The 25,942-nt window shown below is 59.5% G+C and overlaps 2 gene segments (V, D, J or C); one reads left to right on the top strand and one right to left on the bottom strand.

Annotated features, from left to right (window-relative positions):
• Positions 1-340: 340 nt before the first annotated feature.
• Positions 341-21,051, bottom strand: LOC121079507. The segment is given in 3 exon segments: positions 341-738; positions 11,145-11,151; positions 20,810-21,051. Coding segments are annotated over 3 exon segments (420 nt in total).
• LOC121079502 overlaps positions 12,774-25,942 on the top strand; it is a 30,058-nt gene continuing 16,889 nt past the window's right edge. The window contains 3 exon segments of the C gene segment in view: positions 12,774-12,872; positions 16,827-17,117; positions 20,923-20,925. Of these exon segments, the coding sequence occupies positions 12,827-12,872; positions 16,827-17,117; positions 20,923-20,925 (340 nt within the window).

Consider the following 25,942-nt stretch of genomic DNA (forward strand, 5'->3'; position numbering starts at 1 on the left):
CCCACCCCAGCCTCCTGGCTCCTGGGGGGCCTGGGTGGAGTCCTGGTGCTGTGCCAGCACTGCTCAGCACCAGACACAGCACTGGTGTCATAGCAGTGGTGTTCTAGCGACAAGCGCAGGGCACAGCACTGTATGGGCTGCTACAGGGAAATCTAACTCCATCCCAGGCAGACCCAGCACAACCCCACCCGTTATTCCATGCCATCTGTGTCACACTCAGACTCTACATACATCAGCACATCGTTCTTCTCATCAGCACCATTCCCTGTCCTTTAACAGATACACAGACAGGTACTTCTTTTCACTTGACAATCCTCTCCCAAAATGTACATAAGAACTGCTGAAGGTTAAGACTTCATCTGCCAAAGTGGTCACCCAGGAAAAGCGGAGTAGGATAACTGGAGGCCACCACCAGCTTCCGGACCACATCTCCCTGCGCCACTGAAACACCACCACTGCTGTCGGAGCTCCCACAGTAATAGACGGCCTCGTCCTCGGCTTGGACACCAGTGATGGTTAACGTGGCTGTGGAGCCAGATGTAGAACCAGAGAATCGTGAAGGGATGCCCGAGGGTCTGTTGCTGCTGGCATAGATCACGGTGACAGGGGCACTGCCAGGGGTCTTCTGCTGGTGCCAGCCATAACCATCTTCACTCCCGGAGCAGGTGATCTGCACGGTGTCTCCTGGGTTCGCCGACTTCGAGGCCGGCTGAGTAATCGCTGCCTGGACCAGAGAACCTGGAGAGGGAGAGGAGAGAGGGGAGAAAACGGGGCTCAGTGAGTGCCCCACATGCACAGACCTCACTGCGCAGGAACGGGATGGGGATGGTCCCAGTGCCAAAAGATCTTGGTCCCACCCAGGGACCCACAGCCCCACACACAGACAACGGACAGAGTCCCAGGGCCCCTGCAAGGAGAGATAGAAGCAGCAGCAAGAGAGGCACCAACAGGAGCAGGCAATGGGGCTGGGGACAATATAAATCCGTGCCTGTTTTAGGGACAGGAACAAGGCACACCAGCCCAGTGGTGCTGGTTAAGTGACGCAGGGAGATGTGGAAGTGAGGGAGAGACGGGAGCTAAAGATGAAGGTTTTCTGCCCTTCTCCGTCATGGCTGCAGCTGAGGTCTCGTCTCTTCCAGTGGTGGTGTTCCCTTTCCCAGTTCATGGGGAGGTCTGTGGGGGGCACTCGCTGAGGCCGTTTTCTCCCCTCTCTCCTCTCCCTCTCCAGGTTCCCTGGTCCAGTCTGCGACAACTCAGCTGGCCTCGGTGTCAGCAAACCTGGGAGAAACTGTTTGGATCACTTGCTCCAGGGGTACTGGCAACTACTTTGGCTGGTACCAGCAGAAGACGCCTGGCACTGCCCCTGTCACTGTGATCTATAGTGACAGCAAGAGACCCTCGGGCATCCCTTCGCGATTCTCTGGTTCCAAATCTGGCTCCACAGCCACGTTAACCATCACTGGGGTCCAAGCCGAGGACGAGGCCGTCTATTACTGTGGGAGCTACGACTACAAAGTTGGTGAATCCGGGAGACACCGTGCAGATCACCTGCTCCAGGGGTAGCAGTGCCAGTGATGGCAACTATTGGTATGCCTGGTACCAGCAGAAGACCCCTGGCACTGGCCCTGTCACCGTGAGCTATGGCAACACCAACAGACCCTCAGGAATCCCTTTGCGATTCTCTGGTTCCAAATCTGGCTCCACGGGCACGTTAACCATCACTGGGGTCCAAGCCGAGGACGAGGCTGTCTATTACTGTGGTGCCTGGGGTGGCAGCGCTGGTCACGGCGAGTCTCAGCAATGGGGAAGTGAGAGGCCAAGCTGCTGTGGTACCAGGGCCCCTCGGGTGCCTGCTGCTGCAGCTTGGGCCTGGTCTAGGATCAGGAAATGCCCCCGTGAGGTGGGTCCTGCTGTGTGGCACATCCCTTCTGTGTATCCCGCAGGGATACAGCCCCCGGGATTGCTGCTGTTCCTCTGCCCATCGGCCTGTATTTTGGACACGGTGCTGTGGCCCAGACTCTGTGCTGTGCAGCTGCAGCTGTGCAGGGACGTGGAGGCATGGGTCAGAGCAGAGGCACTGAGGAGATGGGGCTGGGTACTGGGTGCAGGAGCCAGGGCAGAAGAGCAGCAGAGTAAGGGGAAAGTGCAGGTGCTAGGGCTGGGGAAAGCCTCAAATGCATGGGGCTGGCACTGATCTGGAGATCGTCTCCCCCAGCCTGCTCCACGCTGGGGCACTTGCTGGGCCCTGTTTTCTCTCCTCTCTTCTCTCCCTCTCCAGGTTCCCTGGTCCAGGCAGCGATTACTCAGCCGGCCTCAAAGTTGGCGAACCTGGGAGACACCGTGCAGATCACCTGCTCTGGGAGTAGCTACGCTTATGGCTGGTACCAGCAGAAGACCCCTGGCACTGTCCCTGTCACCGTGATCTATGACAACACCAAGAGACCCTCGGGCAGCCTTTCGTGATTCTCTGGTTCTACATCTGGCTACACGGCCACCTTAACCATCACTGGGGTCCAAGCTGAGGATGAGGCTGTCTATTACTGTGGGAGCTCCGACAGCAGCAGTGGTTATGACAAGATGATGCTGACTGGGCAGAGAGATCCTGCATGTCAGAGAGGTCGGTTTAGTCTCCCCCTTCCTCTCAGCTAGGCAGGGCAATATCACTGAATGACCTGCTGCCCTTCCCCTTGTCCACCATGTCCCGGGGCTTCGCTGCATTTCAGCTACCCCAGGCTGAGTGTTGCCCAGGGCTCTGCAGCTGCACAGCTGCCTGCAGTGCACGTGGCTGGGTGCATGCGCGTTGGGCACCTGGGGAGTCCTGGGCATGCCCTGGGCAGACAAGGAGCGCTCCTGCCTCAGCCCTTTGGTTGCCCAGTGGTCTGGTTCAGGCACCGGTGATGTCTGTGTCCATGCGACAAGCTGCAGAGATGTGTGGTTCTGGGGGTAGCTTTCGGTACAGCTGATACCAGCAGAAGACCCCTGGCAGTGCCCCTGTTACAGTGATCTATAGAAACTCCAACAGACCTTCGGGCATCCCTTTGCGATTCTCTGGTTCCAAATCTGGCTCCACGGCCATATTAACCATCACTGGTGTCCAAGCCGAGGATGAGGCTGTCTATTACTGTGGGAGCAGGGACGGCAGTGCTTGCCAGGGTCACAGTGAGTCCCAGCAGTTAGGAAGTGAGTCACTTTACTGGTGTGGCCCAGGGCCCCTTGAGTGCCTGCTGCTGCTGCTTGAACATGGTGAAGAAGCTGCCAATGTGCCCAGTGGGATGGAACCCATCACGTGGCAAGTGCCCTGTTCCAGCACATCCCCTCTGTGCTGCTTGCAGGAATGGAGCCCCCGGCAATGATGCCCTTTCCCCTGCCCATCGGCTGCTCGAGTCCTGGGCACCTTGGGGTGGGCATTGCGGGGCCAGGGAGTGTTGCAGGTGGGGGCATTTCCCATGTGTGTGGTGGCTCCCGGACACGAGGGGCTGCCAGGTACAAATCAGAGCTGAGAGTGGGGCTGCTCCTGACTGGGGGGCATGAATCCAGGTGGCCTCTGGAGTGGGACTCACGAGTGCCCACCACCGTCAGCTCATGGGCAGCCTTGTGGAGCCATAGGTCCTGCTGCCTGATGGGTGCCTGTAGGCAGAGTGGCCTCATCCCACTGCTGCAGCCTGGTGAGGTCTGTGCATATGGGGCACTCGCTGAGCCCCGTTTTCTCCACTCTCTCCTCTCCCTCTCCAGGTTCCCTGGTCCAGGCAGCGATTACTCAGCCGGCCTCGAAGTCCGTGAACCCAGGAGACACCGTGCAGATCACCTGCTCAGGGGCTAGCAGCAGCTACTTTGGCTGGTTCCAGCAGAAGACCCCTGGCACTGGCCCTGTCACTGTGATCTACCAGAACGACTAGAGACCCTCGGGCATCCATTCACGATTCTCTGGTTCCAAATCTGGCTCCACAGCCACGTTAACCATCACTGGGGTCCAATCCGAGGATGGGGCCGTCTATTACTGTGGTGGCTGGGACAGCAGTGCTAGTGCTGGTATAGTGACACAGGGCAATGGGGAAGTGATACAAAAACCTCCTGCCATCGCAGGAGCAGTTGTCTCCCTGCTGTCCCCTCTGATGGTGGCACAGGACCCCAACTCAGCCCTGCCCACCCCACCCCGTAGTGCAGGGTCTGTGCCCGTCACCTGGGCAGGGGATGGCCCAAAGGAGCCCTGCGCTGCACCAGCAACCCCAGGTCCTCAGGCTCCCATTTGTCAGGGACTGTGGATTCCTTCCTGGGCCTGCAGCCTTTGGGTGCCTGGGCCCTGTCCCGCAGCTGCACAGTGAGGTCTGTGCATGTGGGGCACACGCTGAGCCCCATTTTCTCCTCTCTCTCCTCTCCCTCTCCAGGTTCCCTGGTCCAGGCTGTGACAACTCAGATGACCTCGAAGTTGGTGAACCCAGGACACACCGTGCAGATCATCTGCTCTGGGGGTAGCACCACCAGTGATGGCAAATATTATTATGGCTGCGACCAGCAGAAGACCCTTGCCACTGGCCTCGTCACCATGATCTATGAGAGCATAAAGAGACCCTCGGTCATCCCTTGACGATTCTCTAGTTCTGCATCTGGCTCCACGAGCACGTTTATCATCACTGGGGTCCAAGCCAAGGACGAGGCTGTCTACTGCTGTGGTGCCTACGACGGCAGCAGTGAGGGCTGTGCGTGTGGGGCACTCACTGAGACCCGTTTTCTCCCCTCTCTCCTCTCCCTCTCCAGGTTCCCTGGTCCAGGCAGCGCTGACTCAGCCGGCCTCGAATTCAGTGAACCCGGGGGACACCGTGCAGATCACCTGCTCAGGGGCTAGCAGCAGCTACTATGGCTGGTTCCAGCAGAAGACCCCTGGCACTGGCCCTGTCACTGTGATCTACTACAACGACAAGAGACCCTCGGGCATCCCTTCACGATTCTCTGGTTCCACATCTGGCTCCACGTCCACGTTAACCATCACTGGGGTCCAATCCGAGGACGGGGCCGTCTATTACTGTGGTGGCTGGGACAGCAGTGCTAGTGCTGGTATAGAGACACAGGGGCAATGGGGAAGTGATACAAAAACCTCCTGCCATCGCAGGAGCAGTTGTCTCCCTGCTGTCCCCTCTGATGGTGGCACAGGACCCCAACTCAGCCCTGCCCACCCCACCCCGTAGTGCAGGGTCTGTGCCCGTCACCTGGGCAGGGGATGGCCCAAAGGAGCCCTGCGCTGCACCAGCAACCCCAGGTCCTCAGGCTCCCATTTGTCAGGGGCTGTGGATTCCTTCCTGGGCCTGGAGCCTTTGGGTGCCTGGGCCCTGTCCCGCTGCTGCGCGGTGAGGTCTGAGCGTGTGGGGCACTCGCTGAGCTCCGATTTCTCCCCTCTCTCCTCTCCTTCTCCAGGTTCCCTGGTCCAGGCAGCGATTACTCAGCCGGCCTCAAAATCGGTGAATCTGGGAGACACCGTGCAGATCACCTGCTCCGGGAGCAGCTACGGTTATGGCTGGTTCCAGCAGAAGACCCCTGGCAGTGCCCCTGTCACCGTGATCTATGAGGACACCAAGAGACCCTCAGGCATCCCTTCATGATTCTCTGGTTCTACATCTGGCTCCACGGGCACGTTAACCATCACTGGGGTCCAAGCCGAGGATGAGGCTGTCTACTACTGTGGTGCCTACGACGGCAGCAGTGAGGTCTGTGCATGTGGGGCACTCGCTGAGCCCTGTTTTCTCCCCTCTCTCTTCTCCCTCTCCAGGTTCCCTGGTCCAGGCAGCGCTGACTCAGCTGGCCTCAAAATCGGTGAACCCGGGAGACACCGTGCAGATCACCTGCTCCGGGAGCAGCTACAGTTATGGCTGGTTCCAGCAGAAGACCCCTGGCACTGGCCCTGTCACTGTGATCTATAGAGACACCAACAGACCCTCGGGCATCCCTTCGCGATTCTCTGCTTCTACATCTGGCTCCACGGGCACGTTAACCATCACTGGGGTTCAAGCCGAGGACGAGGCTGTCTATTACTGTGGAAGCAACAATGGTAGCAGTGGTGCTGGTTTAGTGACGCAGGGAGATGTGGAGGTGAGGGAGAGAGGGGAGCTAAAGATGAAGGTTTTCTGCCCTTCTCCGTCATGGCTGCAGCCGAGGTCTCTTCTCTTCCAGTGGTGGTGTTTCCTTTCCCAGTTCTTGGGGAGGTCTGTGTGGGTTTTCTCCCCTTTCTCCTCTCCCTCTCCAGGTTCCCTGGTCCAGGCAGTGCTGACTCAGCTGGCCTCGAAGATGGCCAACCCAAGAGACACCGTTGTAGTGGGTTTACGTGGCAAGGTTTTGGTAGCAGGGGGCATAGGTGTAGCTTCTGTGAGAAGAATCTAGAAGCTGCCCAATGTTAGGTATGGGCCCCGCTGCTGACCAGAGGTGAGCCAATAAGCAATGTTGTTTGCACCTCTGTGAGACCATATTTAAGACGGGAAATTAAAAAAAAAAAAAAAGCTGCACCATACAGCAGCTGGGAGGGTGAGAGGAGTGAGGAACAGCCTTGCAGGCACCAAGGTCAGTGAAGAAGGAGGGGGAGAGGTGCTGCAGGCACCAGAGCAGAAGTCCCCTGCGGCCTGTGGTGACGACCATGGTGAGGCAGGCCGTCCCCCTGCAGCCCATGGAATACCATGGTGGAGCAGGTTCCACGCTGCAGCCCATGGAGGAGACCACTGTGGAGCAGGTGGACCTGCACCGACGGAGGCTGCAGCCTGTAGAAGACCCCTGCTGGAGCAGATTCCAGGCTGGACCTGTAGCCCATGGAGAGGAGACCGCGCAGGAGCAGGTGACCTGGCAGGAGCTGCTGCCCGTGGGGAACCCAGGTTGGAGCAGTTTGCTCCTGAGGGATGGACCCCGTGGTACGGATCCATATCTGGAGCAGTTCTTGAAGAGCTGCTGCCTGTGGGAAGCCCACACTGGATCAGTTCACCAAGGGCTGCATCCCGTGGGAGGGGCCCCACAGCACAGAGGACAAGAGTGACTAAGAAGGAGCGGCAGAGAAGAAGCGCTATAGACTGACCATAACCCCCATTCCCCGATTCCCCTGCGCCGCTCAGTGGAAGAGGGCGGATGGGGGGAAGGTGCTTTTGGTTTCTTTCCTTTGTTTCTCACTTCTCTAGCTTGTTAGTAATAGGCAATAAACCTTACTATCTCCCTATGCTGAGTCTGTTTTACCTGTCATGATAATTGTTGAGTGATCTCCCAGTCCTTATCTCAACACTTGAGCCCTTTGCATTGTATTTTTCTCCGCCTTTCCCTTTGAGGAGGGGGAGTGAGAGAGCGGTTGTGGTGGAGCTCGACCGCCCACCCGAGTAAAAGCACCACAACCGTGCAGATCACCTGATCCGGGGGTAGCAGCAGCTACTATGGCTGGTACCAGCAGAAGATCCCTGGCAGTGCCCCTGTCACCGTGATCTATCTCAATGACAAGAGACCCTCGGGCATCCCTTCACAATTCTCTGGTTCCACATCTGGCTCCACGTCCACATTAACCATCACTGGTGTCCAAGCCGAGGACGAGGCCGTCTATTTCTGTGGTAACTGGGACAGCAGTGCTGATGCTTTTATAGTGACACAGAGAAATATGGAAGTGAAGGACAGACCACAGGTAAAAATGGAGGCTTTTTGCCCTTGAACCTCAGGCCTAAGCAGGACTGAGAAGTGATATTCAGCATCCCTGGTTCATGCAAGTGTCCTTGCAAGACTGTGGGGCTCTGGCCACGGAATCTGTGTTGAGGGCTGTCGGTCGAATGGTGTCATCAGAGTCTCCAGGCTCAGGGGCCCTGTCTCACTGATGTGTGGTGAGGGCTGTGCGTGTGGGGCACTCACTGAGCCCCGATTTCTCCCCTCTCTCCTCTCCTTCTCCAGGTTCCCTGGTTCAGGCAGCACTGACTCAGCTGGCCTCAAAGTTGGCGAACCTGGGAGAAACCGTGCAGATCACCTGCTCCGGGGGTAGCTACAACTACTATGGCTGGTACCAGCAGAAGACGCCTGGCACTGGCCCTGTCACTGTGATCTACAACAACAACCAGAGACCCTCGGGCATCCCTTCGCGATTCTCTGGTTCTACATCTGGCTCCACAAACACATTAACCATCACTGGGGTCAAAGCCGACGATGAGGCCGTCTATTACTGTGGGAGCAACGACAGCAGCTATATTGGCTTCAGGGTGACAGAAAGCAATGGGGATGTGCTCTAAGGCCCTTGGCCCTGTCTCACTGCTGTGGGGGGAGTGCTGTGCATGTGGGGTACTCGCTGAGCCCCGTTTTCTCCCCTCTCTCCTCTCCCTCTCCAGGTTCCCTGGTCCAGGCAGCGCTGACTCAGCCGGCATCGAAGTCAACGAACCCGGGAGACACCGTGCAGATCACCTGCTCCGGGGGTAGCAGCATCTATGGTTATGGCTGGTACCAGCAGAAGGCCCCTGGCAGTGCCCCTGTCACTGTGATCTATGAGAACAGCAAGAGACCTTCGGGCATCCCTTCGCGATTCTCTGCTTCTACATCTGTCTCCACAGCCACGTTAACCATCACTGGTGTCCAAGCCGAGGACAAGGCTGTCTATTACTCTGGTAACTGGGACAGCAGTGCTGATGCTGGTATAGTGGCACAGAGAAATGTGGAAGTGAAGGACAGACCACAGGTAAAAATGGAGGCTTTTTGCCCTTGTCCCTCAGGGCTGAGCAGGACTGAGCAGTGATATTCAGAATCCCTGGTTCTGGCAGGTGTCCTTGCAAGGCCGTGGGGCTCTGGCCATGGGCTCTGTGTTCAGGGCTGTCGGTCCTTCAGTGCCATCAGAGCCTCCAGGCCTCCAGTCTATTCCTGTGGGAGCTTCGACAGCAGTACTAGTGCTGGTATAGAGACACAGGGGCAATGGGGAAGTGATAGAAAAACCTCCTGCCATCGCAGGAGCAGTTGTCTCCCTGCTGTCCCCTCTGATGGTGGCACAGGACCCCAACTCAGCCCTGCCCGCCCCACCCCATAGTGCAGGGTCTGTGCCCATCACCTGGGCAGGGGATGGCCCAAAGGAGCCCTGCGCTGCACCAGCAACCCCAGGTCCTCAGGCTCCCATTTGTCAGGGGCTGTGGATTCCTTCCTGGGCCTGCAGCCTTTGGGTGCCTGGGCCCTGTCCTGCTGCTGCGCAGTGAGGTCTGTGCGTGTGGGGCACTCACTGAGCCCCATTTTCTCCCCTCTCTCCTCTCCCTCTCCAGGTTCCCTGGTCCAGGCAGCGCTGACTCAGCCAGCCTCGAAGTCGGCGAACCCGGGAGACACCGTGCAGATCACCTGCTCCGGGGGTGGTAGCTACTATGGCAGTTACTATTACGGCTGGTACCAGCAGAAGACTCTTGGCAGTGCCCCTGTAACTGTGGTCTACAACAATGACAAGAGGCCCTTGGGCATCCCTTCAAGATTCTCCGGTTCCAAATCTGGCTCCACATCCACATTAACCATCACTGGTGTCCAAGCCGAGGACGAGGCCGTCTATTTCTGTGGTAACTGGGACAGCAGTGCTGATGCTTTTATAGTGACACAGAGAAATGTGGAAGTGAAGGACAGACCACAGGTAAAAATGGAGGCTTATTGCCCTTTCCTGTTAGACCTAAGCAGGACTGAGAAGTGATATTCAGCATCCCTGGTTCTGGCAGGTGTCCTTGCAAGGCCGTGGGGCTCTGGCCATGGGCTCTGTGTTCAGGCCTGTCAGTCCCTCAGTGTCATCAGAGTCTCCAGGCTCAGGGGCCCTATCCCGCTGTTGCGTGGTGAGGTCTGTGCGTGTGGGGCACTTGCTGAGCCCCATTTTCTCCCCTCTCTTCTCTCCCTCTCCAGGTTCCCTGGTCCAGGAAGCACTGACTCAGCCAGCCTCGAAATTGGCGAACCTGGGAGACACCGTGCAGATCACCTGCTCTGGGAGCAGCTACAACTACTATGGCTGGTACCAGCAGAAGACGCCTGGCACTGGCCCTGTCACCGTGATCTATGAGGACACCAAGAGACCCTCGGGCATCCCTTCACGATTCTCTGGTTCTACATCTGGCTCCACAGCCACATTAACCATCACTGGTGTCCAAGCTGAGGACGAGGCTGTCTATTACTGTGGGAGCTCCGACAGCAGCTACATTGGCTTCAGGGTGACAGAACGCAATGGGGATGAGCTCCAAGGCCCTTGGCCCTGTCTCGTTAATGCGCGGTGTGGTCTGTGTGTGTGGGGTACTCGCTGAGCCCCATTTTCTCCCCTCTCTCCTCTCCCTGTCCAGGTTCCCTGGTCCAGGCAGCGCTGACTCAGCCGGCCTCAAAGTCCGTGAACCCAGGAGACACCGTGCAGATCACCTGCTCTGGGGATAGCGGCTACTATGGCTGGTTCCAGCAGAAGACCCCTGGCAGTGCGCTGGTTACCATGATCTATAGCAACACCAACAGACCCTCGGGCATTCCTTCGCGATTCTCTGCTTCTACATCTGGCTCCACAGCCACGTTAACCATCACTGGTGTCCAAGCCGAGGACGAGGCTGTCTATTACTGTGGGAACTACGAGGACAGCAGTGGTGCTGGTTTAGTGACACAGGGAGATGTGGAAGTGAGGGAGACACAGGAGCTAAAGATGAAGGTTTTCTGCCCTTCTCTATCATGGCTGCAGGTCTCTTCTCTTCCAGTAGTGGCGTTACTTTTCCCAGTTCATGGGGAGGTCTGTGTGTGTGGGGCACTCGCTGGGCCCTGTTTTCTCCCCTCTCTCCTCTCCATCTCCAGGTTCTCTAGTTCAAGCAGCGCTGACTCAGCCAGCCTCAAAGTCAGTGAACCTGGGACACACCGTGCAGATCACCTGTTCTGGGGGTAGCAGCTGGTATGGCTGGTACCAGCAGAAGACGCCTGGCACTGGCCCTGTCACTGTGATCTATGCCAATGACAAGAGACCCTCGGGCATCCCTTCACGATTCTCTGGTTCCTTGTCTGGCTCCACGGGCACATTAACCATCACTGGGGTCCAAGCCGAGGACGAGGCCGTCTATTACTGTGGGAGCTGGGACAGCAGTGTTGCTGGTTTAGTGATGCAGAGAGATGTGGAAGTGCGGGAGAGCATAGAGCTAAAGACAAAGGTTTTCTGCCCTCCTCCCACAAGGGGGCACCTGAGGTCTCTTCTCTTCCAGTGATGTTGATCCCTTTCACAGTACATGAAGATGGTTTTGTGTGCAGGGCACTCGCTGAGGCCCTATTTCTCCCCTCTCTCCTCTCCCTCTCCAGGTTCCCTGGTCCAGGCAGCGCTGACTCAGCCGGCCTCGAAGTCAGTGAACCTGGGAGACACCGTGCAGATCACCTGCTCCGGGGGTAGCAGCTACTATGCCTGGTTCCAGCAGAAGACCCCTGGCAGTGCCCCTGTCACCATGATCTACAACAACAACCAGAGACCCTCGGGCATCCCTTCGCGATTCTCTGGTTCCTTGTCTGGCTCCACAGCCACATTAACCATCACTGGGGTCCAAGCCGGGGACGAGGCTGTCTATTACTGTGGGAGCTTAGGCCGCAGGGTTGCCAGTATCCATCTGCCCTGGGTGCCTGTTGATGGGTGCTACAGGCTCATGGGTTCCCTGCTGTGTGTGGGTGTCAGTGCTCCCGCTGCTGGCACTGGGCGATGTTGGGATTGGGACAGTGTCCCTTTTGGAGCCTGCTGTGGCCCTCGCTGTGAGTGGGTGACAGTGGGGTTGCCTCTGGCTGGACGAGTTTGTGGATGATGCATGCTACTGAGTTCATGTGAACTTGTGCAGCCGTCTGGTCTTGATTGCTGTGAGGCTGCTGCAGTCCCTCAGCTTGCTTGGGAGTCACAGGCACAGGGGATGTGTGCATGTTTACTTACTGCTGAGTAGCCCTGAAGCTCCTGATGCCCACACAGTTCCTGTCGAGCATGAGATCCCAGTTCTTTGCTCTGCAGTTGCTCTTTGCTGACAAATGGTGCAGGCATCCCAGGGTGTGTGCACTGAGAGAGACATTGGGAGCTTGGGTGGTGACGGGTGGGTTTGTGTCTTGGATCGCGTGACCCTGCACGGTGTTGGTGAGGAGTCTTTGGCTGATTTCTAACCCTTGTGTTTCTCCTTCTCAGTCTCCTGCAGCTGCCGCCAGGGGCCGAGGGCCCCGGGATCCCCTCGTGGTGCTGTGCGAGGCCTGCGGCGGGCAGGAGGCGCTGCTGCAGCGCGGGGCCAGGGCCTGGCCGGCTGCGGAGCCCCGCGGGGAGCGCCGGGGAGGAGAAGGCAGCTCCTGCGGCCAGGCGGGGGGCAAAGCGTCGCTGCCAGCCCTCAGCCCTGCCGGGTGGCTCGGCTGGGGCTCAGCGAGGGCAGATGTGCAGAGAATCACCGAGTGGTTGGGGGTGGAAAGCATCTCAGCAGCATCCAATCCCCCCTGTCCCCATACCACCGATGTCACCCACTGAACTATGTCCCTAAGGACCACATCCAGCCTTCCCTTGAATACCCCCAGGGGTGGTGAGCCCAGCACCTCCTTGGGCAGGCTGTTCCAAGGCAGAACCACTCTTTCTGAGAAGAAATTTCTCCCAGTTTCCAACCACGTGCTGAGCACGACCTGGTTTGGCTGCCAAGCGGCCCCGTGGAGCGTGCATGGCTGCGGGCTGTTTGTGGTTTGGAGGCTGGGAACATGAGTGCTGTGGGCAGGGGGAGCGCTGGGGCAGGGGCTGCCAGAGACCGTGGGGCCGAGTGTGTGGGGAGGGGCCGTGCTGCAGCCAGGCAGGGGTTTAAGAGGGAGTCGGGGTCCGCGGCACAGCCCCGTTGGCGTGGGGACGCACAGCTGGTGGGATCTCGCCATGGCCTGGGCCCCTCTCCTCCTCGCGGTGCTCGCCCACACCTCAGGTGCCCTGGACACACTCGCTGCACCTGGCCAGGCCCTTTGGGCAACGGGGTCCTGTCCTCGTCCCGCTGCTGCGCGGTGAGGTCTGTGCATGTGGGGCACTCGCTGAGCCCCGTTTTCTTCCCTCTCTCTTCTCCCTCTCCAGGTTCCCTGGTCCAGGCAGCAGTGTCTCAGCCGTTCTCGAAGTCGGTGAACCCAGGAGACACCGTGCAGATCACCTGCTCTGGGAGTAGCAACAGCTATGGCTGGTACCAGCAGAAGACGCCTGGCACTGGCCCTGTCACCGTGATCTACCAGAACGACAAGAGACCCTCGGGCATCCCTTCGCGATTCTCTGGTTCCTTGTCTGGCTCCACGTCCACATTAACCATCACTGGTGTCCAAGCCAAGGACGAGGCTGTCTATTACTGTGGGAGCAGGGACAGCACTGATGCTGGTATAGTGACACAGAGCGATGGGGACATGAGGGACAGACCACAGCTAGAAATGGAGGCTTTCTGCCCTTCTCCGTAAGGGCTGAGCAGTCTGTAGAGCCGAGGCAGGTTCCTGGATCCTCTGTATGACCACAGCTGCAAGTTTCCTGGCTCTCTGAGCCCCGTTTTCTCCCCTCTCTCCTCTCCCTCTCCAGGTTCCATGGTCCAGGCAGTGCTGACTCAGCCGGCCTCGAAGCTGGCGAACCCAGGAGACACCGTGCAGATCACCTGCTCCGGGAGTAGCAGTGGCTATGGCTGGTTCCAGCAGAAGGCCCCTGGCAGTGACCCTGTCACCGTGATCTACAACAACAACCAGAGACCCTCGGGCATCCCTTCGCGATTCTCTGGTTCCAAATCTGGCTCCACAGCCACGTTAACCATCACTGGTGTCCAAGCCGAGGACGAGGCCGTCTATTACTGTGGTGGCTATGACAGCAGCTGGAGTGCTGTACAGTAACAACGAGTTACAAGATGTGGGAGAATCCAAAGCCTTAGGAAGGTTTTCTCTCCTTCCTGTTGGCCGTGCAGAGCTGTGGCTGTAGGCAGGTTCTTATCCCCTCTCTACGACCATGACTGTGAACGTCCTCCCCATTGTTCCTTGTGGTATGGAAGGTGTCTTTGGGGCTTGAGTGCCTTGTTCCTGTCCCTAAAACAGGCACGGATTTATATTGTCCCCAGCCCCATTGCCTGCTCCCGTTGGTGCCTCTCTTGCTGCTGCTTCCATCTCTCCTTGCAGGGGCCCTGGGACTCTGTCCGTTGTCTGTGTGTGGGGCTGTGGGTCCCTGGGTGGGACCAAGATCTTTTGCCAGTTGGACCATCCCTGTCCTGCTGCTAATGGGGGAGGTCTGTGTATGTGGGGCACTCGCTGAGCCCGATTTTCTCTCCTCCTCTCCCTCTCCAGGTTCCCTGGTCCAGGCAGCAGTGTCTCAGCCGGCCTCGAAGTTGGCGAACCCAGGAGACACCGTGCAGATCACCTGCTCCGGGGGTAGCGCTGCCAGTAGTGGCAAATATTGGTACAGCTGGTACCAGCAGAAGGCCCCTGGCAGTGCCTCTGTCACCGTGATCTATGACAACACCAAGAGACCCTCGGGCATCCCTTCACGATTCTCTGGTTCCACATCTGGCTCCACAAACACATTAACCATCACCGGTGTCCAAGCTGAAGACGAGGCTGTCTATTACTCTGGTAACTGGGACAGCAGCACTGATGCTGTTATAGTGACACAGAGAAATGTGGAAGTGAAGGACAGACCACATCTAGAAATGGTGGCTTCGTGCCCTTGTGCCTCAGAGCTGAGCAGGGCTGTGGGGCTGAGGCAGGTTCCTGGCCCCTCTGCATGACCGTAGCTGTGAGTTTCCTCCCTTTCATGCTCCAGTGTCCAGGGGAGATGTCTGAGGCTGGGCTGGGCTCTACTAACCAAACATGGCCAGAGCCTGGTCCCTTCTCCACCGTTTGTGATATTCAGCATCCCTGGTTCTGGCAGGTGTCCTTGCGAGGCTCTGGGGCTCTGGTCATGGGCTCTATGTTCAGGGCTGTCAGTCCCTCAGTGTCAGCAGAGCCTCTAGGCTCAGGGGCCCCGCCCCGTTGCTGCACGGTGAGGTCTGTGCGTGTGGGGCACTTGCTGAGCCCTGTTTTCTCCCCTCTCTCCTCTCCCTCTCCAGGTTCCCCGGTCCAGGCAGCGATTACTCAGCCAGCCTCGAAGTCGGTGAACCTGGGAGACACCGTGCAGATCACCTGCTCCGGGAGCAGCGGTAGCTATGCCTGGTACCAGCAGAAGACCCCTGGCACTGGCCCTGTCACCGTGATCTATGACAACACCAAGAGACCCTCGGGCATCCCTTCGTGATTCTCTGGTTCTACATCTGGCTACACGGCCACCTTAACCATCACTGGGGTCCAAGCTGAGGATGAGGCTGTCTATTACTGTGGGAGCTCCGACAGCAGCAGTGGTTATGACAAGATGATGCTGACTGGGCAGAGAGATCCTGCATGTCAGAGAGGTCGGTTTAGTCTCCCCCTTCCTCTCAGCTAGGCAGGACAATGTCACCGAATGACCTGCTGCCCTTCCCCTTGTCCACCATGTCCCGGGGCTTCGCTGCATTTCAGCTACCCCAGGCTGAGTGTTGCCCAGGGCTCTGCAGCTGCACAGCTGCCTGCAGTGCACGTGGCTGGGTGCGTGCGCGTTGGGCACCTGGGGAGTCCTGGGCATGCCCTGGGCAGACAAGGAGCGCTCCTGCCTCAGCCCTTTGGTTGCCCAGTGGTCTGGTTCAAGCACCGGTGATGTCTGTGTCCATGCGACAAGCTGCAGAGATGTGTGGTTCTGGGGGTAGCTTTCGGTACAGCTGATACCAGCAGAAGACCCCTGGCAGTGCCCCTGTCACGGTGATCTATAGAAACTCCAACAGACCTTCGGGCATCCCTTTGCGATTCTCTGGTTCCAAATCTGGCTCCACGGCCATATTAACCATCACTGGTGTCCAAGCCGAGGATGAGGCCGTCTATTACTGTGGTGGCTACGACAGCAGCTGGAGTGCCGTATGGTGACAACGAGTTACAAGATGTGGGAGAATCCAAAGCCTTAGGAAGGTTTTCTCTCCTTCCTGTTGTCCGTGCAGAGCTGTGGCTGTAGGCAGGTTCTTATCCCCTCTCTACGACCATGGCTGTGAACGTCCTCCCCATTGTTCCTTGTGGTATGGGAGGTATCATTGGGGCTGGTGTGCCTTGTTCCTGTCCCTAAAACAGGCACGGATTTATATTGTCCCCAGCCCCATTGCCTGCTCTCATTGGTGCCTCTCTTGCTGCTGCTTCCATCTCTCCTTGCAGGGGCCCTGGGACTCTGTCCGTTGTCTGTGTGTGGGGCTGTGGGTCCCTGGGTGGGACCAAGATCTTTTGGCACTGGGACCATCCCCATCCCGTTCCTGCGCAGTGAGGTCTGTGCATGTGGGGCACTCGCTGAGCCCGTTTTCTCCCCTCTCTCCTCTCCCTCTCCAGGTTCCCTGGTCCAGGCAGCGATTACTCAGCCAGCCTCAAAGTCCGTGAACCCAGGAGACACCGTGCAGATCACCTGCTCCGGGGGTAGCGGCTACTATGGCTGGTACCAGCAGAAGACCCCTGGCAGTGCCCCTGTCACCGTGATCTACAACAACAACCAGAGACCCTCGGGCATCCCTTCACGATTCTCTGGTTCCAAATCTGGCTCCACGGGCACCTTAACCATCACTGGTGTCTAAACCGAGGACAAGGCCGTCTATTACTGTGGGTACTACGAGGACAGCAGTGGTGCTGGCTTAGTGACGCAGGGAGATGTGGAAGTGAGGGAGAGACGGGAGCTAAAGATGAAGGTTTTCTGCCCTTCTCTGTCATGGCTGCAGCTGAGATCTCTTCTCTTCCAGCGGTGGTGTTCCTTTTTCCAGTTCATGGGTAGGTCTGTGTGGGGCACTCGCTGAGCCCCGTTTTCTCCCCTCTCTCCTCTCCCTCTCCAGGTTCCCTGGTCCAGGCAGCACTGACTCAGCCGGCCTCGAAGTCGGTGAACCTGGGAAACACCGTGCAGATCACCTGCTCCGGGAGCAGCTACGGCTACTATGGCTGGTTCCAGCAGAAGACCCCTGGCACTGGCCCTGTCACTGTGATCTACTACAACGACAAGAGACCCTCGGGCATCCCTTCACGATTCTCTGGTTCCAAATCTGGCTCCACAGCCACGTTAACCATCACTGGGGTCCAATCCGAGGACGAGGCCGTCTATTACTGTGGGAGCTTCGACAGCAGTGCTAGTGCTGCTATAGAGACACAGGGCAATGGGGAAGTGATAGAAAAACCTCCTGCCATCGCAGGAGCAGTTGTCTCCCTGCTGTCCCCTCTGATGGTGGCACAGGACCCCAACTCAGCCCTGCCCACCCCACCCCGTAGTGCAGGGTCTGTGCCCGTCACCTGGGCAGGGGATGGCCCAAAGGAGCCCTGCGCTGCACCAGCAACCCCAGGTCCTCAGGCTCCCATTTGTCAGGGACTGTGGATTCCTTCCTGGGCCTGGAGCCTTTGGGTGCCTGGGCCCTGTCCTGCTGCTGCGCAGTGAGGTCTGTGCGTGTGGGGCACTCACTGAGCCCCATTTTCTCCCCTCTCTCCTCTCCCTCTCCAGGTTCCCTGGTCCAGGCAGCGCTGACTCAGCCAGCCTCGAAGTCGGCGAACCCGGGAGACACCGTGCAGATCACCTGCTCTGGCAGTAGCAGCAACTATGGCTGGTACCAGCAGAAGACCTCTGGCACTGGCCCTGTCACCGTGATCTATGACAACACCAACAGACCCTCGGGCATCCCTTCGTGATTCTCTGGTTCTACATCTGGCTCCACGTCCACATTAACCATCACTGGGTCCAATCCAAGGACGAGGCTGTCTATTACTGTGGGAGCTACGACAGCAGTGCTGGTGCTGATATAGTGACACAGAGCAATGAGGGCATGAGGGACAGCTAGAAGTGGAGGCTTTCTACCCTTGTGCCTCAGAGCTGAGCAGGTCTGTGGGCCTGAGGCAGGTTCCTGGCCCCTCTGCATGACCATAGCTCTGAGTTTCCTCCCTTTTATGCCCTAGTGCCCAGGGGAGATGTCTGGGGCTGGGCTGGGCTCTACTCATCAAGCATGGCCAAGGCCCAGTCCCTTCTCCACCGTTTATGGTATTAAGCATCCGTGGTTCTGGCAGGTGTCCTTGCAAGGCTCTGGGGCTCTGTCCATGGGAGCTATGTTCAGGGCTGTCAGTCCCTCGGTGTCATCAGAGCCTCCAGGCTCATTTCTTGTACCGATACTGCACGGTGAGGTCTGTGCGTGTGGGGCACTCGCTGAGCCCCGTTTTCTCCCCTCTCTCCTCTCCCTCTCCAGGTTCCCTGGTCCTAGTAGCGGTGACTCAGCCTGCCTCGAAGTTGGTGAACAACCAGAGACCCTCGGGCATCCCTTCGCAATTCTCTGGTTCCGCATCTGGCTCCACAGCCACGTTAACCATCACTGGAGTCCAAGCTGAGGACGAGGCCGTCTATTACTGTGCGAGCTACGACAGCAGTACTACTGGTGTCACAGCAGCACAGAGCAATGGGGAAGTGATAGAAAAACCTCCTGCCATCACAGGAGCAGCTGGCTCCCTGCCGTCCCTCAGATGGTGGCGCAGGTCCCCATCTAGTGCTGCATTTGCAGCCCAGTGCTGCAGGTGGCTGTGCCTGGTGTCCCTGCTCTGCCCCCCGCAGAGCCCCAGGGCTGTGTCCATCCCTCAGGGACAGGATGGCCCCAGCAGCCCCGTCCCTGCCCCATGCTGAAGGACCCAGCTGCTGGGAGTAGCAACAGCTATGGCTGGTAATAGCAGAAGACCCCTGGCACTGGCCCTGTCACCGTGATCTACTACGACAACAAGAGACCCTCAGGAATCTCTACACGATTCTCTGCTTCTACATCTGGCTCCACGGGCACGTTAACCATCACTGGGGTCCAAGCCAAGGATGAGGTGTCTATTACTCTGGAAACTATGATGGCAGCAGTGGTGTGGGTTTAGTGACGCAGGGAGATGTGGAAGTGAGGGAGACACAGGAGCTAATGATGAAGGTTTTCTGCCCTTCTCTGTCATGGCTGCAGGTCTTTTCTCTTCCAGTGGTGGTATTCCTTTTCCCAGTTCATGGTGAGGTCTGGGGGGGCGGGGGGGGGCACTCGCTGAGCCCCGTTTTCTCCCCTCTCTCCTCTCTGTCTCCAAGTACGCTGGTCCACGTAGCGCTGACTCAGCTGGCCTCGAAGTTGGCGAACCCGGGAGACACCGTGCAGATCACCTGCTCCAGGGGTACTGGCGACTACTTTGGCTGCTACCAGCAGAAGACCCCTGGCACTGGCCCTGTCACCGTGATCTATGGCAACGACAAGAGACCCTCAGGCATCCCTTCGTGATTCTCTGGTTCCTTTTCTGGCTCCATGGCCATGTTAACCATCACTGGGGTCAAAGCCGAGGACGAGGACATCTATTACAGTGCTAGTTGGGACAGCAGGACTAATTTATAACAGTGACACAGAGCAATGGGGAAGTGATACAAAAACCTCCTGCCATCGCAGGAGCAGTTTGCTCCCTGCTGTCCCCTCTGTTGGTGGCGCAGGTCCCCGTCTCAGTGTTGCCCTTGCAGCCCAGTGCTGCAGGTGGCTGTGCCTGGTGTCCCTGCTCTGCCCTCCCGCAGAGCCCCAGGGCTGTCCCCATCCCTCAGGGATGGGATGGCCCCAGCAGCTCCGTCCCTGCCCCAAGCTGCAGGGCCCAGGTACCCCTGTGCTCCCAGGCTGCTCCCTGGGCCCTGATGGCTGCCTCCCTGCCTGGCTACAGCCGCTGCCCTGGGGCATCGTTGCAGGGGGTCAGCCTGCAGAAAGCACCAAGAGACCACAATGTGTGGATCGCTAAAGAGCCAGGTCAAAGCTTCACCTTCAAACCGTGAGAGGGGATGTTTTGTGTGGATGCTGTGGCTACAGGCCGCTGTACGAGGCTGCAGGGGCAGCTCAGGGCTGACCGTGGACGGCTCCATCATGCCGCAGGAGGACGTACCCCTGTGCTGCTGCAGCACTGGCTGTGTTTGCCCAGTGCCAGTGCTTTGGGCTCATCCTGGGTCTGTGCAGAATTTTCCCAGCCTGTCGCTGGGGAACCTGGGAGCCCCTGGCCCTGGTCCCTGCCCCAGCCACGTCCCCAGGACCACAAAGGGCTGCCCAGGACCCTGACCCTGTCCTCATCCTGCTCCCTAACCCCAGCACCAGGGCTACTGCTGGGTGTGAGGGCGAGGGCTTCTGCACATCACCTGGTGCCGAATGTCCTGTGTAGGGACATTTGCTGCATTCCTGTGAGCATGCTGGGGCAGAGGGATAAGGCATGTGCGGGGGAAGTTAGAGGGGCACGGGTGCAGCCCCGTCCCTAGTTCTGTCCCCAGGACCTTGGTACACAGTGGGAGGGATGGGCAGAGCAGCACCGAGCACCCCGCAGCCCTGGGGAAGGTCTGCACTTTGCTAACAGCCCCACTCCCTGCCCCACGTGCTGCTGCCCTTGCCTTCTCCATGTCAAGCTGCCCAGTGCTCTGGGGTGGCAGATAACAATCAGATGAGGAGCTAGGAAGGAAGCAACCAGGGGCTCTGCTGCGGCCCTTTCTCAGCCCCCTGGGACAGGCTTTCCCCATGGCAGATCCCAGTTTAGTTCCGCAAGACCCTGAGAATTCCTCCCATGGCAATTCCCTGGCAAGGATTAGTCCTTCCAGCCCAGCACAGGCACCAACTCCTCCGCAGTGTGGTCCCCGCCAGCCCCAGCTCTCCCCGGCTGTTTGGCCACGTAGCTACAGGGGCTGGGGTGGGGGCTCCGTGTGCGCCACTTTTGGGCCTGGGTGCTGCCACGTGTCCCCACCACGAGGCCGGGGACAACCCCCCCTGTGCCTGCAGTGGAGGGGCCGGGCGGGGAGGTGGGGAGCGAGGCGTGGGACGTGGCCGAGAGCGCGGGGCCGCATTTGCATGGAGGGGCCGTGCTGCGGCCGGGCAGGGGTTTAAGAGGGAGTCGGGGTCCGCGGCACAGCCCCGTCGGCGTGGGGACGCGCAGCTGGTGGGATCTCGCCATGGCCTGGGCCCCTCTCCTCCTCGCGGTGCTCGCCCACACCTCAGGTGCCCTGGACACACTCGCTGCGCCCGGCCGGGGCATTTGGGCAACGGGGCCCTGTCCTCGTTCTGCTGCTGCGTGGTGAGGTCTGTGCATGTGGGGCACTCACTGAGCCCCGATTTCTTCCCTCTCTTCTCTCCCTCTCCAGGTTCCCTGGTCCAGGCAGCAATTACTCAGCCGGCCTCAAAGTCAGCGAACCCGGGAGACACCGTGCAGATCACCTGCTCTGGGGGTGGTAGCTACTATGGCTGGTACCAGCAGAAGACCCCTGGCAGTGCCCCTGTCACCGTGATCTATGACAATACCAACAGACCCTCGGGCATCCCTTCACGATTCTCTGGTTCCAAATCTGGCTCCACAGCCACGTTAACCATCACTGGGGTCCAAGCCGAGGACGAGGCCGTCTATTATTGTGGTGGCTACGACAGCAGTGCTACTAGTGTCACAGCAGCACAGAGCAATGGGGAAGTGATACAAAAACCTCCTGCCATCGCAGGAGCAGCTGGCTCCCTACCGTTCCCTCCAGTGGTGCAGGTCCCGGTCTCGTTGCTGCCCTTGCAGCCCAGTGATGCAGGTGGCTGTGCCTGGCGTCCCTGCTCTGCCCTCCCGCAGAGCCCCAGGGCTGTGTCCATCCCTCAGGGAAGTGATGGCCCCAGCAGCCCCGTCCCTGCCCCATGCTGAAGGACCCAGCTGCTGGGAGTAGCAACAGCTATGGCTGGTACCAGCGGAATACCCCTGGCACTGGCCCTGTCACCGTGATCTACCACGACAACAAAAGACCCTCAGGAATCCCTTCGCGGTTCTCTGGTTCTATATCTCGCACCAAGAACACGTTAACCATCACTGGGGTCCAAGCTGAGGATGAGGCTGTCTATTACTGTGGTGCCTGGGATGGCAGCGCTGGTCACGGCGAGTCGCAGCAATGGGGAAGTGAGAAGCCAAGCTGCTGTGGTACCAGGGCCCCTCGGGTGCCTGCTGCTGCAGCTTGGGCCTGGTCTAGGACCAGGAAATGCCCCCGTGAGGTGGGTCCTGCTGTGTGGCACGTGCCCTGTTCCTGCACGTCCCCTCTGTGCTGCCTGCAGGAGCCAGGGCAGAAGAGCAGCAGAGTAAGGGGGAAGCACAGGTGCTGGGGCTGGGGAAAGCCCCAGACGGCTGGGGCTGGCGCTGACCTGGAGATTGTCTCCTCCCACCGTGCTCCACGCTGGGCCGGCTGCTGCCGCTTGCCCAGGGCCTGTCCCGTTTTGGTGTGAAGGCCTCCAAGATGGAGGCTCAGCGGCTCTCCAGGACACGCGTTGCAAGCGTTTCACAGGCCTTGCAGCAGAGACGCGTTTTGCTCTATTGAACAGAGTACGACCAAAATGATCAGCGGGCTGGAGCACCTCTCCTGCAAAGAAAGGCTGAGGGAACTGGGCTCGTTTAGCCTGGAGAAGAGAAAGCTCTGGGGAGCCCGTGTTGCAGCCTTTCAGCATTTGGGGGCAGCTTATAGGAAAGATGGAGAGAGACTTTTTACAGGGGCACGTAGTGATAGGACAAGGGGTGATGGTTTTAAACTGATAGCAGGTAGATTTAGGTTAGATATCAGGAAGGAATTGTTCACTTAATGGCAGTAAGGCTCTGCAACAGGCTGCCCAGAGAAGCTGTGGCTGCCCCACCCCTGAAGAGCCCAAGGCCAGGCTGGACGGGCCTTTGGGACACCTGGTGTGGTGGGAGGCAGCGTGCCCATGGAGGGGGCTGGGGCCAGGTGGTTGTTAAGGTCACTTTCAGCCCAAACCATGCGGTGATTTGTGATTCCCGGTTCGTCAGCCTGTGCCCGTTGCCTCTCGTGCCAGTGCTGGTTGCCTCTGAGAAGCGCCTGGCTCCATTTCCTTCGTGCCCCTGCAGGAGCTCTCCCATGGCTAAGACAGCCCCGGGCCTCTTGCTCTCAGGGCTCAGAAACGCCAGCCGTCCCCGTGCGAGCGGCGTTCTGAGCCCTTCGCCATCCTCAGGACTCCTGCTAACGCAGCCGCGCCTGCTGGTGGCCTCCTTTGCCCCAAGGCACTTTGCTGGCCCCAGTGTGCTGGGGGTCCTGCCAGTCCCTGGGGCCTCTTCTGTCAAACCGCTGCCAGCCACTCGGCTCCTGTGTGCCTGGGCAGGCAGCGGTTGTGTTGGGGAAAAGCAGCAGCAGCGGCCATGGACATGGAAAGCTCTGTGAGGGGAAGATGGAGCAATGGGGTGCTGAGGCCGGGGGTGTCCGCACCTCACAGCTGGGCTGTGGGAGCTGCGAGTGCTGCTTGGTGCCCACCAGCCCCTGTGTCCCGGCACTCCCTGGCTGCTTGGTTACATGCCTGCAGGGCCCCGTCTGAGGCAAGCGGTTCTGTGTGCGCCACTTTTGGGCCTGGGTGCTGCCACGTGTCCCCACCACGAGGCCGGGGACAACCCCCCTGTGCCTGCAGTGGAGGGGCCGGGCGGGGAGGTGGGGAGTGAGGCGCGGGACGTGGCTGAGAGTGCGGGGCCGCATTTGCATGGAGGGGCCGTGCTGCGGCCGGGCAGGGGTTTAAGAGGGAGTCGGGGTCCGCGGCACAGCCCCGTCGGCGTGGGGACGCGCAGCTGGTGGGATCTCGCCATGGCCTGGGCCCCTCTCCTCCTCGCGGTGCTCGCCCACACCTCAGGTGCCCTGGACACACTCGCTGCGCCCGGCCGGGGCATTTGGGCATCGGGGCCCTGTCCTCGTTCTGCTGCTGCGCAGTGAGGTCTGTGCATATGGGGCACTCACTGAGCCCCAATTTCTTCCCTCTCTTCTCTCCCTCTCCAGGTTCCCTGGTCCAGGCAGCAGTGTCTCAGCCGTTCTCGAAGTCGGTGAACTCAGGAGACACCGTGCAGATCACCTGCTCCGGGGGTAACGCTGACAGTAATGGCAAATATTGGCTGGTACCAGCAGAAGACCCCTGGCACTGGCCCTGTCACCGTGATCTATGGCAACGACAAGAGACCCTCGGGCATCGCTTCGCGATTCTGTGGTTCCTCATCTGGCTCCATGAACACGCTAACCATCACTGGTGTCCAAGCCGAGGACGAGGCCGTCTATTACTGTGGGAGCTGGGACAGCAATACCAAATTGACACAGTGACACAGAGCAATGGGGAAGTGATACAAAAACCTCCTGCCATCGCAGGAGCAGTTTGCTCCCTGCTGTCCCCTCTGTTGGTGGCGCAGGTCCCCGTCTCAGTGCTGCCCTTGCAGCCCAGTGCTGCAGGTGGCTGTGCCTGGTGTCCCTGCTCTGCCCTCCCGCAGAGCCCCAGGGCTGTGCCCATCCCTCAGGGATGGGATGGCCCCAGCAGCTCCGTCCCTGCCCCAAGCTGCAGGGCCCAGGTACCCCTGTGCTCCCAGGCTGCTCCCTGGGCCCTGATGGCTGCCTCCCTGCCTGGCTACAGCCGCTGCCCTGGGGCATCGTTGCAGGGGGTCAGCCTGTAGAAAGCACCAAGAGACCACAATGTGTGGATCGCTAAAGAGCCAGGTCAAAGCTTCACCTTCAAACCGTGAGAGGGGATGTTTTGTGTGGATGCTGTGGCTACAGGCCGCTGTACGAGGCTGCAGGGGCAGCTCAGGGCTGACTGTGGACGGCTCCATCATGCCGCAGGAGGACGGACCCCTGTGCTGCTGCAGCACTGGCTGTGTTTGCCCAGTGCCAGTGCTTTGGGCTCATGCTGGGTCTGTGCAGAATTTTCCCAGCCTGTCGCTGGGGAACCTGGGAGCCCCTGGCCCTGGTCCCTGCCCCAGCCACGTCCCCAGGACCACAAAGGGCTGCCCAGGACCCTGACCCTGTCCTCATCCTGCTCCCTAACCGCAGCACCAGGGCTACTGCTGGGTGTGAGGGCGAGGGCTTCTGCACATCACCTGGTGCCAAATGTCCTGTGTAGGGACATTTGCTGCATTCCTGTGAGCATGCTGGGGCAGAGGGATAAGGCATGTGTGGGGGAAGTTACAGGGTCACGGGTGCAGCCCTGTCCCTAGTTCTGTCCCCAGGACCTTGGTACACAGTGGGAGGGATGGGCAGAGCAGCACCGAGCACCCCGCAGCCCTGGGGGAGGTCTGCACTTTGCTAACAGCCCCACTCCCTGCCCCACGTGCTGCTGCCCTTGCCTTCTCCATGTCAAGCTGCCCGGTGCTCTGGGGTGGCAGATAACAATCAGATGAGGAGCTAGGAAGGAAGCAACCAGGGGCTCTGCTGCGGCCCTTTCTCAGCCCCCTGGGACAGGCTTTCCCCATGGCAGATCCCAGTTTAGTTCCGCAAGACCCTGAGAATTCCTCCCATGGCAATTCCCTGGCAAGGATTTGTCCTTCCAGCCCAGCACAGGCACCAACTCCTCCGCGGTGTGGTCCCCGCCAGCCCCAGCTCTCCCCGGCTGTTTGGCCACGTAGCTACAGGGGCTGGGGTGGGGGCTCCGTGTGCGCCACTTTTGGGCCTGGGTGCTGCCACGTGTCCCCACCACGAGGCCGGGGACAACCCCCCTGTGCCTGCAGTGGAGGGGCCGGGCGGGGAGGTGGGGAGCGAGGCGCCGGACGTGGCTGAGAGCGCGGGGCCGCATTTGCATGGAGGGGCCGTGCTGCGGCCGGGCAGGGGTTTAAGAGGGAGTCGGGGTCCGCAGCACAGCCCCGTCGGCGTGGGGACGCGCAGCTGGTGGGATCTCGCCATGGCCTGGGCCCCTCTCCTCCTCGCGGTGCTCGCCCACACCTCAGGTGCCCTGGACGCACTCGCTGCGCCCGGCCGGGGCCTTTGGGCAACGGGGCCCTGTCCTCGTCCCGCTGCTGCGTGGTGAGGGCTGTGCATGTGGGGCACTCACTGAGACCCCCTTTCTTCCTTCTCTCCTCTCCCTCTCCAGGTTCCCTGGTCCAGGCAGCGCTGACTCAGCCGGCCTCGAAGTCGGCGAACCCGGGAGACACAGTGCAGATCACCTGCTCTGGGGGTGGTAGCTACTATGGCTGG

The sequence above is a fragment of the Cygnus olor genome, chromosome 17, assembly GCF_009769625.2.
Source record: "Cygnus olor isolate bCygOlo1 chromosome 17, bCygOlo1.pri.v2, whole genome shotgun sequence".
Lineage (NCBI taxonomy): Eukaryota > Metazoa > Chordata > Aves > Anseriformes > Anatidae > Cygnus > Cygnus olor.